The sequence below is a fragment of the Dendropsophus ebraccatus genome, chromosome 3, assembly GCF_027789765.1.
Source record: "Dendropsophus ebraccatus isolate aDenEbr1 chromosome 3, aDenEbr1.pat, whole genome shotgun sequence".
NCBI lineage: Eukaryota > Metazoa > Chordata > Amphibia > Anura > Hylidae > Dendropsophus > Dendropsophus ebraccatus.
The window spans coordinates 161,736,725-161,751,806 of record NC_091456.1 but is presented as its reverse complement, the minus strand read 5'-3'; the positions used below and the strand labels follow the sequence as shown (position 1 = coordinate 161,751,806).

The 15,082-nt window shown below is 42.9% G+C and overlaps 2 protein-coding genes across 2 annotated transcripts in view; one reads left to right on the top strand and one right to left on the bottom strand.

Annotated features, from left to right (window-relative positions):
* Positions 1-929: 929 nt before the first annotated feature.
* LOC138786205 (betaine--homocysteine S-methyltransferase 1) lies at positions 930-11,493 on the bottom strand. The gene is made up of 8 exons (XM_069963033.1): positions 11,389-11,493; positions 9,020-9,152; positions 7,433-7,551; positions 6,118-6,309; positions 4,731-4,878; positions 3,683-3,865; positions 3,336-3,564; positions 930-2,303 (listed from the first exon to the last, which is right to left on the bottom strand). The coding sequence occupies exons 1-8, from the start codon at positions 11,425-11,427 to the stop codon at positions 2,120-2,122; spliced, it is 1,227 nt and encodes a 408-aa protein (XP_069819134.1). The 5' UTR covers positions 11,428-11,493; the 3' UTR covers positions 930-2,119.
* Positions 11,494-12,168: 675 nt separating this feature from the next.
* Positions 12,169-15,082, top strand: part of DMGDH (dimethylglycine dehydrogenase) — a 35,122-nt gene continuing 32,208 nt past the window's right edge. Inside the window, exon 1 of the mRNA XM_069963032.1 lies at positions 12,169-12,378. Within this exon, the coding sequence (XP_069819133.1) occupies positions 12,245-12,378 (134 nt within the window). The 5' untranslated portion in view covers positions 12,169-12,244. The remainder of the gene's footprint in view (positions 12,379-15,082) is intronic.

The window sequence follows — 15,082 nt, the reverse complement described above, 5'->3', positions numbered from 1 at the left end:
AGGATTTTCTAGTTTCTGAACATCATATTGATATCTGATCATCTGATTAGGCCGTGTGCACACATTTACTGTACATCACCACATGCAGCAGATGTCAGACCCTCATGTGGTAACCAATAGGCGTATGGCCAATAATCCTGGTAACAGCACATGACTACTGAGGAAGAAATGGGAGAGTGGTTTCGGCCACATGCATTTCTCTTCATGTAGGAACAGTGTCTGAATTGCCACACCAGACCTGAACAATACCGCTATACTGTGACTGAGAGTTGCCTAGTGGTAAATACGGACCTGGGCACAAACCCTACACTTACCTACTTCATCTGCTACAGGTATCATGGGGCTCTCATCCCTTAGTTTGAAGCCAGAAAGTGGTATTGGCTGTTCAGCCAATCAGTGGCTGAGGTGGAACATTGCTGTGGATGCCAATTGGCTCAGTGACCAATACTACATGCTGACTCCAAACCCGGCAGCACTGTGCAGCTCTGTGTGAGTGAGAAAGGTCACCACCATGATAAATAAAATGGTGGTGAGCATATACAGGTTTTTCACTTTTTTTAAATCAGAGACGAGCGAACCAGGTTCGGGTTAGAGTCCATCCGAACCCGAATGTTCGGCATTTGATTAGCGGGGTCTGCTGAACTTTGATAAAGCTCTAAGGTTGTCTGAAAAACATGGATACAGCCAATGACTATATCCATGATTTCCACATAGCCTTAGGGCTTTATCCAGGTTCAGCAGCCACCACTAATCAAATGCCAAAAGTTCGGGTTCGGATGGACTCAAGCATGCTCATGGTTCACTCATCTTTATTTATTATCCCTTTAATTCTATGGAGTTAGTAAAGCGGTTGCCCCTTGTGTCTGCCTAACCTTCAATATCCCCACAAAATAATATTATATTACATATCAATAAAGACAAGTAATATATTCTTTATAAAATGTTTTATTTGATGCAATGCAAACAATTGACAATGTATAATACTCTCTGATGGAATATCAGGGTGTAGAATAGGAATCACTGGCATATTTTACTCTTTGTATCTGCATTATAAACTTGTTAGGTGCAGGTAGCTGATGGTGATCCTTGGAGGTTATCACCAGTACAGGCCACGTGTAGAATGCTAATGAGCATAGTCCTCTACATGTGATGCAATAGACAGTAGAACCACTATTTTTTTTAGAGTCGGAGTTGTCACCCATTTGTCTGCAGACCCCCCTTCGTCTCCATTTATCTCTATAAAAAAAGGAATCTGTCACTAACTTAATGCCGCCTTAAATGAGGGCAGCATAAAATAGTGATATAAATGCTGAACAGATAAGTGAATTACTTAAATCATTTTATTTAGCCATTTTCCTAATATGCAGGAGAATAGGATTCTTGCCACATCCCTCCCTCCTCCAGCTGCTGATTGACAGTTGGCTGCCTATACACAGCATGGATAGATAACTGCCAATCAGCAGCTGATGGGCAGGAGTTTCTGCTTATTATGAATATCAAGGACTACTGGGCTCATGCACATAATGGAAAGGATTACTTAGTTATTAAGGAGGATCTCTCCAAATCAGCTGCAAAGAACAATGTAAGTGATACATCATTCTGTTCAGCTTCTCTGTCTCTACTTTATGCTACCCTTAGATAGTAAAGACATAATTACATCCCCAATTCAGCATTAACAGGACATTGTACAGATGATGTAACCTAGGAAAGGACCATCCACTGGACAGGTTCTCTTTATGATGAGTTGACTAGGATCCCATGCATTTATTTATGGTCTTTTACCTTTTATTTGTGCAGAATTGGAATGTTTGTAGCAGCAGAAGAGGAGTGTGCTGGTCTTGTAGTAGGCAGTGACTTAAGTAAGTGGTATAGCGAGCAATGATACATGGCTTAATATGAGAATGCGTCTACATGATATGAGAATGGAAATGGAGTCATATGAGAACCTAACAGCCTAGAACTTGTATACAAGCAACTGAGGATCCTGTCAAATTCATGTAGCACAATGCACCTAACATAAAATTCATACAGATTTTTTGTCCAAAAGGTAAAATTTCCATTAATATCTGACTGGTTGTTTTGCTTGTACAAAAAGCATCAAAATATTGCATACGAATATCTAGTTGGTCTTAAAGGATTGCTTTGAAAATAGTTGTTTAAGCTGTTGCTCAGTAGTCGCCTCTCTCTGCTGCATCAGTTCCTTGTCTCCTTTGGTCACTCCCCAGGCATCAGGCTTTGCCATAGAAGGACAATAGGGTCTCCCCGATGCTGGTTTCAGCTGCTCCCAATACTCCCGCCTGGCCCTGCCATAGAAGAATAATAGGCGATTGATACATATCACATAATAAATGGTGGACATCATTTTTTATTATTATTAGTATCCTGTATCACACCTGTAAAAAGTTTTGATCGGTTAGAGTCTTGGGGGGAGATTTATAAAACTGGAGAATTGGCTCAGTTGCCCCTAGCAACCAGATTCCACCTTTCATTTTTTAAATAATCTGAGGAATTAAGGTGGAATCTGATTGGTTGCTAGGGGCAACTAAGACAAGTCTACTTTACATCAGTTTGAGGAATCTCCCCCTTTGTGTTAAGACCCCTACATGTTGCTAGATATAGCCAGGAAAAGCAAGCAGCAGTACCCCACTCTCACCAGATCACTGCTTTATCCAAATCATCTCCCTGTGTAATAAAGACAACGATCACAGAAGAAATAAATTTTATACTTACCTGTCCAGGCTCACCTGTGTCATTCATGCTTTTGCCTGCTCCCTTCAGCCATCATTGTCACTTCTGAGCCAGTCTCCAAAGTTGCAGGCTGCTTGCCTCAGCCAGTGATTGGCTAAGTGGCTTGTCACTTCAGAGTCTGGCTCAGAATTGACAATGATGGCTGCAGGAAGAGGGCAGAAGAACCCTGGGGAGTGTGGACAGGCAAGTATAAAGTTTTTACACATTAAAAGGCAAGATACATACATACAACTTGCTACACAATGATCGAGCCGTGATTGGACTTAGTAAGTGAGTGCTTATCAAGCAGATCAGCACTTGCTTATGGTGTGTTTACACAGAGATTTATCTGACAAATTATTGAAGCCAAAGCCAGGAATGGATTTGAAGAGGAGGAATCTCAGTCTCTTATAACCTGTTCTGTTTATAGTCTGTTTCTGGCTTTGGCTTTAATAATCTGTCATATTAATCACACATATCCCTAATGGCCCTATGTGTAAAAAGACTAGTATGACAGTAATAACAGAACTGAACCAAAAATAAGGAACTAAAAAAAAAAATTCCTTCACTGAAATACAAGATGACAAAATATAATCATAGCTTTATACCTTGCTCGAACCCAGGGCTTAGTATGCATGTCCAGTCCGCTGGCCCAGCTGCCATGTTTCTCGGAACCTGCTGGTAAGAATCCTCTCTCAGGAGCCAGCTCCTCCGCTATAGCTCTGGTATGGTACGGCTCAAACCCACAACAGCCGCCAATGTATCGGACTCCAAGATCGTAGGCTGCTCTGGCATACTTATGGATGTCCCATCTGGTCACAATGCGGGGTTCCAGGGCTGAAATATATATTATAAACTATAACTAATAGAAAACTTTATTCAGCTATTACATTGACTATAACATTGCTCAGTTTTCAGCATTGTACTTTAATGCCGGGTTAAACTTTGTACTCACCAAAAGGGAACTCTGGCAGGTCAATGAAGCCTTGCTTGCCACAGTCAGGGGTGTGATACGCAAGCGGTTGTGTCATGAGATGAGCCTTGACCTTGGCCGCAGCCAGGCCTTCCTTCATCAGTCTCACTGTTTCCACACAGGTCATGGGGTCAAAATGGCAATTGACTCCAACCACAGAGGCCCCTGCAGTGTACATTAGGTAACAGTCCTTAGTACAAGGTAAAGTGGTCACATATTAAACATTACCATTGATAATAGTGTTTGATCAGACACCTGGCTAAAATCCAGTAGGAGTTCTATGACAACCTGACATAGTAATGAAGATTACTTTCCACAGTGTAATATTCAAGGACAAAGACAAGAGTATAAAATCATAATGATATGTGGTCTGAGCTAAATATGAGTGATAGATGGCTACAAGCTTATAGAACCTACTAGATGTCAACTAAAGTACTAAAATATGCGGCTTTCTAGAGGGAAAAAATAAATAAATAAATTATATATATATATATATATATATATATATATATATATATATATATATATATATATATATATATATATAATTTTTTTTTCAAATTAACCGGTAAATTACTTCTATTTAAAAAATGTTATGTCTTCCAGAACTTATCAGCTGTCATACGTCCTGCAGGAAGTAGTGTATTCTTTCCAGTCTAACAGTGCTCTCTGCTGCCACCTCTGTCTGTGTCAGGAACTGTTCAGAGCAGGAGAGGTTTTCTCAGGATTTTTTTTTTTTTTTAATAGCCAAATGGAAATATAGAAACTCAAAAAAATGTTTTAACAAAAACTAGATTTAGGTAATTGTCTGATGACGCATCCCCCTTGATATAAAGGATGCAATATTTTCTATGAGGATATGCTACTACTCTACACAGTTCCTGACATGGACAGAGGTGGCAGCAGAGAGCCCTGTGTCAAACTGGAAAGACCCCTATCAGGCTCCATCACAGTTTACATGAAATTTCTTCTAATCAAATGGGATGAACCATTTGACACGCAGAATCTTTAATAAAAAAACAAAATGTACCAGCTTTCGCCAGCCTGACAGCACACTCTCCAGGGGATACACCATTCAGGTCTCCTTCTGGACCAATGCATAATGTAGCTGCAACTGGCTTCCCGGACTCTTTTAGCACTTCTACTGCCCACACAGCTTCTTCCACATGTTCAAAGTACTGCAAATAGATAAACACAAAAAGGCTAAGACTCTTAATCTTTTTATGCTGCCTATATTAACGTGAAGTCTACCATCTCAAGTAACTTTTCAGGATGGCACTATTTGTAGTCATATGTATTCAGGATTTTCCAGCAGTTCTCTCCAGTCTAGGCTCCAGAGTGGAGACTAAAGATGAGAGAACCTTGAGCATGCTCGGGTTCATACGAATCCGAACACTCAGCATTTAATTACCGGTGTCTGGAGAAGTTGGATGCATCCCTAGGGAGTCCTGGAGAACATGGATACAACCATAGGGCATAGACTAGATCCATGTTGTCCAGGGCTCCATCCAACAGTAATCAAATGTACAGGTTTAGGCTATGTCCACATGGTGTAAGAGACCGGCCGTTTCTTGACCCGGCCGGTCTCTGCAAAGATCATCCCGGCCAGTACCTAAATACCAGCCAGATGATTGATCTTTCCAGCCAGTGTTCTGATGTGGGCGCATCAGCTCGCGTCCGCATCAGAACTCCTCATAGCACACCGGGAGCCGGAGCCGCTCGCTTCATTGTGTGAACTGACATGGGTTTCTACGGCCGCAATTCATTGAATTGCGGGCGCAGAAAACTGATTGTCAGTTCTTTGCGGCACCTCGAGGGATCCCGGCCAGAGCGTATACAATCTGTATACGCTTCGGCCGGGATCCCATAAGAGAACATGCGGCGTGTTCACCGGTACAAAGTACAGCCGTTGTTGCCGATGGCAACAAAGGCCGTACTTTTATGTTGTGTGAACACAGCCTTAGATGAACATGCGCAAGTTTCGCTTATCTCTAGAGGAGAACAGCTACCAGCTGATGTCTCCTGTACACTGCACAAACTGAAGCAGCAGTATGAAGGACGTTATAGAGCCATATTGAGTAGTGTAAGTTATGAATTGAATCCAGCACTGGGGTGAGATATAATATTTACTACAAACTGCTTCAGTTTGAGAGTCTCTGCCTTTTTGTCATTCTGAAGAGTCTTCCTTCTTCCCCCTCCCCTGACCATAGACTTCTGTGAGCAGCTGTAATCTGATCCGTCAGTAAACTGATTTGTCTCCAGATTGATATGAGCAGTAAACATTGCACAGAGAGGCGGAAAGGACCCTGGAATTTTTCTCTAATGCATGTCATATATTTGCCTCATATTTGCCTGTACTATTCATTTATAATTTATTAAAACGGCGAAGCAGTCAGATGATATGACGCTCATGTTACCTCAGCGATGAGAAAGTCCACATTCTTTTTGACGAATACATCCAGCTGTTTGCGAAATATAGCTTTGACCTCAGTCTCACTCTTGCAGCTTAAATATGAAGGGGTTTGGCTGACACCTCCTGCCACCAATGCATCACCTTCATTTGCAACCTCTCTTGCAATGTCACAAGCCGCTTCATTAACTTTCTGGCCCTGAAAATGAGCAAATAATTCACATTAGTTCTGTGAACTGAAAGAACGAGGGCTCCTTTATACCATAAAGTCGGCATAATGTTATGTCAGCTACGTCACATAATCAACTAGCGCCAAGGACGGACTTCCTGAATAGAGATGAGCACACTTCAAGCACGGTCAGGTTCATTTGAAACAGAGTGTGCAGCATTGGATTACTGTGGCTGAAGTTGGATGCAGCCCTAGAGAACCTGAAAAACAAGGAGACATGGCCTATGGTTGTAGGCATGTTTTCCCGACAGACTTAGGGCCCTATTACAAGGAGTGATATCGGCCCATTCGGACGATTATCCCTCTTTGTAATAGAGACAACGATCAGCCGATGACTACGATCATTGGCTAATGGTTGGTTTAAGTTCGGACCTAAAAATCGCTAGCCACCGACCGTACAGCGCTACGTGTAATAGCGATGCGTAGACGACAGCTGACGATTCCCCAAACACCTTATCTCTCCCCGCTCCTGGTCTTCTCTCCTGTGCGCCGGTGGCTGCAGCGTCTGAGCAGCCTGTCAGCTGATAGGCCGCTCAGACAATGCTGCTGCCAGGACTGGGAAGCTGCAGAACACAGGAGAGAAGAAGGGGAAAAGTAAAGTGTCAGGTGTTTAGGACATCACTAACAAGGTCCAGTAAACAAGTGCCGATCTAGTAAATCAGCAATCGTTTACTAAAATGATCGTGTAATGGGACTCTAGGACTGCATCACTGCATCAAATTCAGATGGAGCCAGTCATGCGTGAGGTTTGCTCATCTCTATTCCTGAACAAGTCAACTTCAACTGATGGTTCCCTTGCTGCCCAATATATCCCACCCCCTGAGAGGTAAAATTACAAAAGGTATTATTAATACTATTATTCAAATTATCAATGTCATTGACAGCATGTGTATGGTGGCTTCATATGGGAAACGGAGACAGACAGGGGAAAGTGTAAGGATGGGAACAAGAATGCAAAGTGCTGGAAAATGTCGGGAAAGGAAGACTAAGAGCATATAACCAATGACATCCATCTTGCAAAGTAAAATAACTGTATAGATAAATGACTGTGCTATATAGGCTGAGAGCTTTACAATCTCTTCTATACACTTACTGAGATCTTCTCTGCCACATAGTTCCCTCTGTTCTCCAGTTTATCGTCACTGGCATAGAAGGTGAACGTCTGCATTACATTTGCTCCAGCTCTGAGGAATTCTCTATGTAGCTGACGGACTGTAAAACAGAAAGGTGTGATGCAATGCTGATATAATCCCACTATAGTGAATGGACCAGGAACCAGTGGCCATTGAATACTCAGTGATTCTTAATAATTATTTGCTTCATGTATCTAACATATAACCCCCTCCTGAGCACATGCGTGTAAAGTGCCATCACTCTGCTTAGCTATCCAATGTCACAGCTGGCTGCCAGTTCATAAGGTCAGCTATATGAGGCCAGTAATGAAATGTCTTCACTAAAATAAGCCTGGCTATGAGATTACAGTACAGGGTTACACGCTTTTTAGATCATGCCAAGTCAATGAATGCCATTGTAACATCTATCTTTATAGGACATCCCCAGTCTCATTCATACAAACCCTAGCTGATTACTTGGCATAGACCAATTTCCCTACCTTGACAGTCTTATAGGGAACTTATATTATAGTGGGAACCATCATGTTATAGAGCGAAAGGAGCTGGGAAGATTGATATTTTGGGCTAAGTACTAATGTGGGGCCTGCACAGTGATTGACAGCTCTCTATATGCACACTTATACACAGATAGCCGTCATTCACACAGTAGCACCACCTACTAAGTGAAAATTTATCAAACTATATCAATCTGCTCAGCTCCTCCCACTCTATAACATGACGTCTGCAGACTGAACTGCACATGTGCATAGTGGCATAGCTACCATGGAGGCAGACCATGCAGCTGCTATGGGCCTGGGGGGCCCCCACTGCATGGGCACCATAGCAGCTGCATGGTGTGCCTCCATACTAGCTATGCCACTGCTTTAAAGGGGTTAACAAGAATGAGAAAAATCTGATATTTTCTTGCAAAAACACCAACGCTATCCTCAAGTTGTGTACAATTCGCTCCATTCACTAGACACAACCTGAGGACACGAGTGGTGCTATTTCTGGAAGGAAGCAGACATGTTTTTCTAAGACTGGACAACCCCTTTAAGTTATTTCATATTCTCCATTCATATATAGAGTAATATTTAATATAGCTATATATAATGTTTAATGTTTCTTTTTTTCTTCCTGTTTAAAGGAGTTGTTCACCCCCAAATGTGTTTTTAGATCAACTGGTTCCAGCAAGTGCCAGAGATTTCTTATTAACTTCTATAAAAAAAAAATAAAAAAAAAATATCAAGCCTTCCAGTACTTATCAGCTAATGTATGTCCTGCAAGAAGTAGTGTATTCTTTCCAGTTTGACAGTGCTCTCTGCTGCCACCTCTGTCCTATTTCAGGAACTGTGCAAAGCAGTAGCAAATACCCATAGAAAACCCCTCCTGCTCTCCAGGATAAAAACCAATACGTTTTCCTGCTGGACATACAGCAGCTGATAAGTACTGGAAAACTTGTGAAAGAAAGAAATTACAAATCTCTGGCACCAGTTGATTTAATAGAAAACATTTTTTGGTGAACCCCTGTAAATTAGAAGACAAGCTGACCACGAGCAGACATCTACCTGCCTCCGGGTGTTCCACTGCAGCTTCAGGAGTCCATGGTCCAGCTTTGACGAAACCTCTTTTCTCCAAGGCAAACACAAAGCCCCCATCTCCGATAACAACTTCCCCGGCATCAAGACGCTCCAGAAGTCCCTGAGACGAGATTTAAGGATTAAACCTTGTGTATGCTAAATGTACTCATCCAAGCATATACATGAGGGCTGCACTTCTGTCCTGTGCATGACTCTGAATAGGCCATAGGCAATAGGACAGGGATGGGGAACCTTCGTCCCTCCATCTGTTGCAAAACTACAATTCCCATCATGCCTGGAAAGCTTAAAGGGGTTATCCAGTGCTACAAAAACATGGCCACTTACTTCCAGAGACAGCACCACTCTTGTCTGCAACTTGGGCAGGGGTTTTCTGCTCAGTTCCATTGAAGTGAATGGAGCTTAATCGCAAACCGCACCTGAACTGGAGACAAGAGTTGTGTTGTCTCTGAAAGAAAGTGGCCATGTTTTTGTAGCACTGAGATTCACCGAGCCATAGCCATAGTATTCACAGAATTGCCCTTCACGTAGAGGTCTTATCTAAAACAGACATACAGTACGTTAAATGCAATGGAGATCCATGGACAAAAACAATCTGTATAACATAAATAAAGATATTTAAGAAAATCTAGTAATATATGCAGATTGTAAACATGGCTCTATATACAAACAGGAATATAGTGAGTGTATCTTCACATGGAAAGAATTCCACAAGCATTGCAATGTGGATTTCATAAAAAAATATTGCATTTCATCATTTACACTGTACGGGGGCTAGCCTGCCTATAAGCAGCACTGTACAGGGGCTAGCCTGCCTATAAGCAGCACTGTACAGGGGCTAGCCTGCCTATAAGCAGCACTGTACAGGGGCTAGCCTGCCTATAAGCAGCACTGTACAGGGGCTAGCCTGCCTATAAGCAGCACTGTACAGGGGCTAGCCTGCCTATAAGCAGCACTGTACAGGGGCTAGCCTGCCTATAAGCAGCACTGTACAGGGGCTAGCCTGCCTATAAGCAGCACTGTACAGGGGCTAGCCTGCCTATAAGCAGCACTGTACAGGGGCTAGCCTGCCTATAAGCAGCACTGTACGGGGGCTAGCCTTTCTAAAAAATAAAAACACTTTGGTGTGCAAAGAAATCCAAAAATCCATGCCTAGCAGTTTTGCAGCATATCCAGGTATGTTCACACATTGCAGATTTGCAGACAGTGTCTTTCAGTACCAGCATAATAAAGACCTGCCTGTATTATCTGGTTTTATCTATGGCCTGGGCTGCTGGCTATGAATAGGTATATTAATACATTCTGGTTGTATGCAGGATGGCTGGGTGGCTACCTAAAGGTTACCTACATCTCAACACAAGTCATGTTGCCCAAGTAGTTTCAATGTCCTAGATGCACATGTGCTTCCTGACTAGTGACCCGAGGGTGCCTAAACCCACTGGGTGATGGCACACTGCATGCGTATCACACATTGAAGCCCGCTCGCTTATTAGGCTAGTCACTACAAGGAATTTTTATAATAGCAATCAGATTTCTAGTCAATATACGTGGTTCGCCCTCACCATTCACATTTGTTGGTCACAGGATCTTAGTAGGTGTATGTGCAACCATCAGGTCCCTCTACCTCCTGCAACCATCAACTTCCCATCTGGCAATGCCAACCTCTATGTACAGCTCTTCATAGACAATAAGTTCTCCCTAAGCTTCACTTAAAGGGGTTAACCAGAGCTACAAAAACCATGGCCACTTTTCCCCTTCTCTTGTCTCCAGATTGGGTGGGGTTTGGAACTCAGTTCCATTGAAGTAAATGGAGCTTAATTACAAACCACACCTGAACTGGAGACGAGAGGGGGAAAAGTGGCCATGTTTTTGTAGCTCTGGATAACCCCTTTAAGTGTGGCCATTGATCCCTGACCCTTGCAGGTGCCTTCTGCCACTCAGCATTGGGGAACATTTGTAGGGGCCTCCTCTAATGCTCATTTCAAGTGCATGTACTTAAGCTTTTAAAATAAAAAAAAAAATAAAAAAAAAAGTCTACACCACTTCTACACATACTCCTTTGTGAGTGCTGATGGTCTAACTAACTATTACATCTTATATACAAGTCCTGTTTCCTACAAGTCTAGACTTAATAAATTTGAACATACATAGAATCATTTTGCTTATAACCAAGTAGACATATAAAAAGAAGACAGTTCCAGCTGTCACAACTTCTCCAGGTAAGGAGTTTTTCATCTCTATAACAGCTTGTTATGTGATCTGTACATAACTCAATTCTTATTCCTAGATAATAACCTCTGCAGAGTGTCTAGAATAGCAGAGCTCAACATGTGGCTTACCTTTTTGGCCTGGCCACTCTTAGGTCCGGTTGGTGCCATGCCTGCAGTGGGTGAGTGAGATGATGTTAGTGCCAATTGCCGCTCTATCTTTTATATAAATGTGCTGACGGGTGTGGCTGACTGAGCCTGTTTTCTTCTCTCTGATTTGTGGCCCTATCCCCCCACCTCCTCCCGTTATTCTATCCTCCAGATATTGGCAGACACCACACAGAGACACAGATCAGCTATCTGCAGTGCAAACATATTTGTCCTTTAGTAACTGTTAACCCCTTCCTGCCAACGCAACCCAGTAGAGGACCCTTCTATTCTGCATTGTGCAATGTTACAGAGACAGCAGCACAGTAGATAACCTTTCTATCCTGCATTGTGCAATGTTACAGAGACAGCAAAAAAAAAAAAAAAAAGTTGCAAAACATTCCAGTATAAAAAGTTGAGTTGTTGGATGCATGGATACTGTCAAAGGGTTAAACCGGCTTTAGGTCATCGCCATAAACTTTGTTACCATGGACCGTTCTTTGAAGCTAAATATTTTCTTTGCTGTTGCTGAAGAGTCCACTTCTCAAAGTCCGCAGATGGAGAATAAACAATGTGGGACATGGGAGTCCTGGGCTGGGGATCTGTAGAATGTTTAACAGATCCTGATCATGGCTTGGATTGTTATTTTCCTGCAGGACGGATGAGGGTTGGTGCTGATTTGTGAAGCAGGAGGGCGGATCCTGGCAACTTGTCATCTCACTCACTATTTGTTTTGCTTTTTTTTTTTAATTTTTTTTTTTTTTAGCATCTGGAGTAAGGGAGTAAGAAGGGTGTATGAGGTGTCAGTGCTTCTCCACCTGCCATCAGCACTCTCCGCAAGATGAGGCTCCAGAATGTCAGGCTCCTGCTGCAGACCAGGGATCATGTCCTAGCAGCTAGGGGCAGGGGACAGGCTGTGGTCACTTGTGTGCAAGAGCCCAGGAGGACAATCAGCACAGGTCCTGAGAAAGAGAGGTGGGTGACGCACATATGTATGCAAAGGGGTTCACTATTGGTTCAACATAAGTAAATACTATACAACCACTAATCTAGTTGAATTTCACTATGTACTGGTGTGGTTTGCACCTTGAGGACTCTCTAAGTTAAACTGTTCCTGTTTTTTTGTTCCAGAAACAGTGCCACCCTTATTTATAGGCTGTGTCAGGTATTGCAGCCCAGTCCCAATCTCTTTTCTAAAACCATCCCCCCTCATTACGTTTCCTTGCCTATGTAAAACTAAAGATAACACATTGCAGCTGTGCCAAATTAAAAACTATTATGGCAGCTTTCTTCCAGAAACAGCTCTACCCTTGTCCCTAGGTTGAATCTGGTATAGCAGCTAAGATTCATTCTCTTGAATAAGTGCTTAGCTGTAATACTAGAAACAACCTATACACAAGTGTGGCACTGTATGTGGAAGAAAGTGGATACTTTTTATCCATTGCTGAATAACCCATTTAACTCTATATATCTTCATTTTAATATGTGCAGTAACATGGCCCCAACAATCAATTTATCTGTATTGACAATGTATTGATAATGCATGGTGCCTGACTTTATGTATTGAAAGTGTTAATGCCACCTAGCTGTTGTTTGTTGAGCTGCACACACAGCAGCTATAGATGTATTCTGGGAAGAAAGTAGCCATAGACATGTCCTATGTTTCCACAGGGAGGGGTAGTCTAGTCTAGTGCTAGCTAGCAAGGTGTAAGGGTGGGTTCAGACTATGGAATTCTCGTGGACAATGTCCGCGGAATTCCGCAGTATGTCCGAGCGCACGGATGTGCGCCTTTCTGCCGGCTCCATAGACACCATTCTATGGGCCGGCGTATTTCGCTATCCCCCAAAAGAAGTGACATGTCACTTCTTACGGCGGATAGCGGAATACGCCGGCCCATAGAATGGTGTCTATGGAGTCAGCGGAAAGGCGCACGTCCGCGAGAATTCCGTAGTATGAACCCACCCTTAGTGAGTGAGGGGCAGCCAGGCTTTCTCTTCTCTAGTCTAGGCCTCTAGACAACCCTGGTTATTCTTGGAGCCACAGCCCCTGCAAAGAGTTGTCCAGGCCATTACCCCATGCCAGTAGCTGAAAAGCAGTAGCGGATTACAATAGGTCTGTTTCGGGTGGGAGACCGGGGCCCTGAGCTCCTGGGGGGTTCATGGCCACCCAAACAGACTTTTGTCTCCTGGCTACAATCCTGACATGATTTGCAAAAATATTGCGTTTTTTTTACAGTTATTTTGCACAAATTAGGGTATTATGACATTATCTATCCTGTACTATGGACACTACACTTGTGCCGCCATAGTTACTGTGGGATAGGGGGGCCCAGGCTTGGTGAAAAGCCCGGGGCCTATGGTAAAGTTAATCCGCCCTTGCTGAGGTTATATTTTCAAGCTGCCTAGCAGAAAGAAAAACAAAGGGGAAAAGCATCACAAGTGCCTCAATGCATAGTTGGGCCTACTGGGCTTAAAGGGGTTATCCAGCATTACAAAAACATCCAGAGAGCACTACTCTTGTCTTTAATGTGCAACTTAGTTCTATTAAAGTGAATGGAGCTTAAGAGGTATTCCACTCTAACATAACTTTTTATATGTTGCTGCCCATGGTGAGACTAACAATTCCTTCCATACGTATTATTATCTATTTAGTCTCCTTCTACCAGTTCTGAGCTGCTGCTTTTTGCGGAAAACACAAAAATTTGTGTATGAGCTTCTCTCTCCCACTCCGCCCCCCTTCTGAGACAGCTGATGTAAACAAGTCCCTGACTGGCTTTATCTGCAACTTTGAAGCTTCTTTGTAATGCTAGGTGGTTTATTCTGAGGTCAAGTTGCTCATGAACTCACTGTGGTTAATTCTTCCAGCATTACAAAGAAGCTACAATGTTGCACATAAAACCAGTCAGGGACTTGTTTACATAAGCTGTCTCAGAAGGGGGGGGGGAGGAGAGGGAGACGGAGAGAAAAGCTCATGCACAGTTTTCTGTGTCTTTAGCAGAAAGCAGCAGCTCAGAACTGGGGGAAGGAGACTGAATAGATAATAACAAGTATGGAAAGAACTCTTAATCTCACCATGGGAAGCAACATATCAAAAGTTAAGTTTGAATGGAATAACCCTTTAATTGCGAACCACACCTGAACTGAAGACAAGAGTGATGCTGTCTCTGGGAGAAAGTGGTCATGTTTTTGTAGTGCTGTATAACCCCTTTAAAGCCAGGCCTAGTCATTCCAGTAGCTAAAGGTGACCATACACCTTCAATAACTGATAACCAAACAGACATTCTGCTGTTAGTTATCTCTTCTGTCCGGCCCCCATCCTCTCCATACACAGTAATGTTGGGCACAGCTAAGCATTCCTCTGTTCTCTATGGGGTGGGTTATTTCCCCCAAAAGAAAGGGTTCAGGCAGTGATTTTTCATCATGCCCGACCTCTATCTCCAGCAAAATCATCTGTCAGTGGAGGCTGGGGAGAGCCCCATACACCTTATACTGACACCTGAACCTACCATGTTCGGCAGGTACAACCGACAAAAGTATGAGGTGTATGGGGACATTAAGAGGCTACACCTCAACTGCCTGCACCCACATGTCAGGGCAGAGTGTTAACCAAGTGAAATAATCTCCTTTAGTAAAGCAAAGTGAATGGACTGTGATTGCCTAAATTTGCCAGGGAACAAAG

Bases quoted from the DNA above. Each gene is read 5' to 3' on its own strand.
- LOC138786205 (XM_069963033.1), bottom strand. From the start codon at position 11,427: ATGGCACCAACCGGACCTAAGAGTGGCCAGGCCAAAAAG. The intron at 9,153-11,388 runs GTAAGCCACATG...ATCTCGTCTCAG, and splicing joins AGAGTGGCCAGGCCAAAAAG to GGACTTCTGGAGCGTCTTGA. The intron at 3,866-4,730 runs GTACATTTTGTT...TGTACACTGCAG, and splicing joins TGTCAGGCTGGCGAAAGCTG to GGGCCTCTGTGGTTGGAGTC.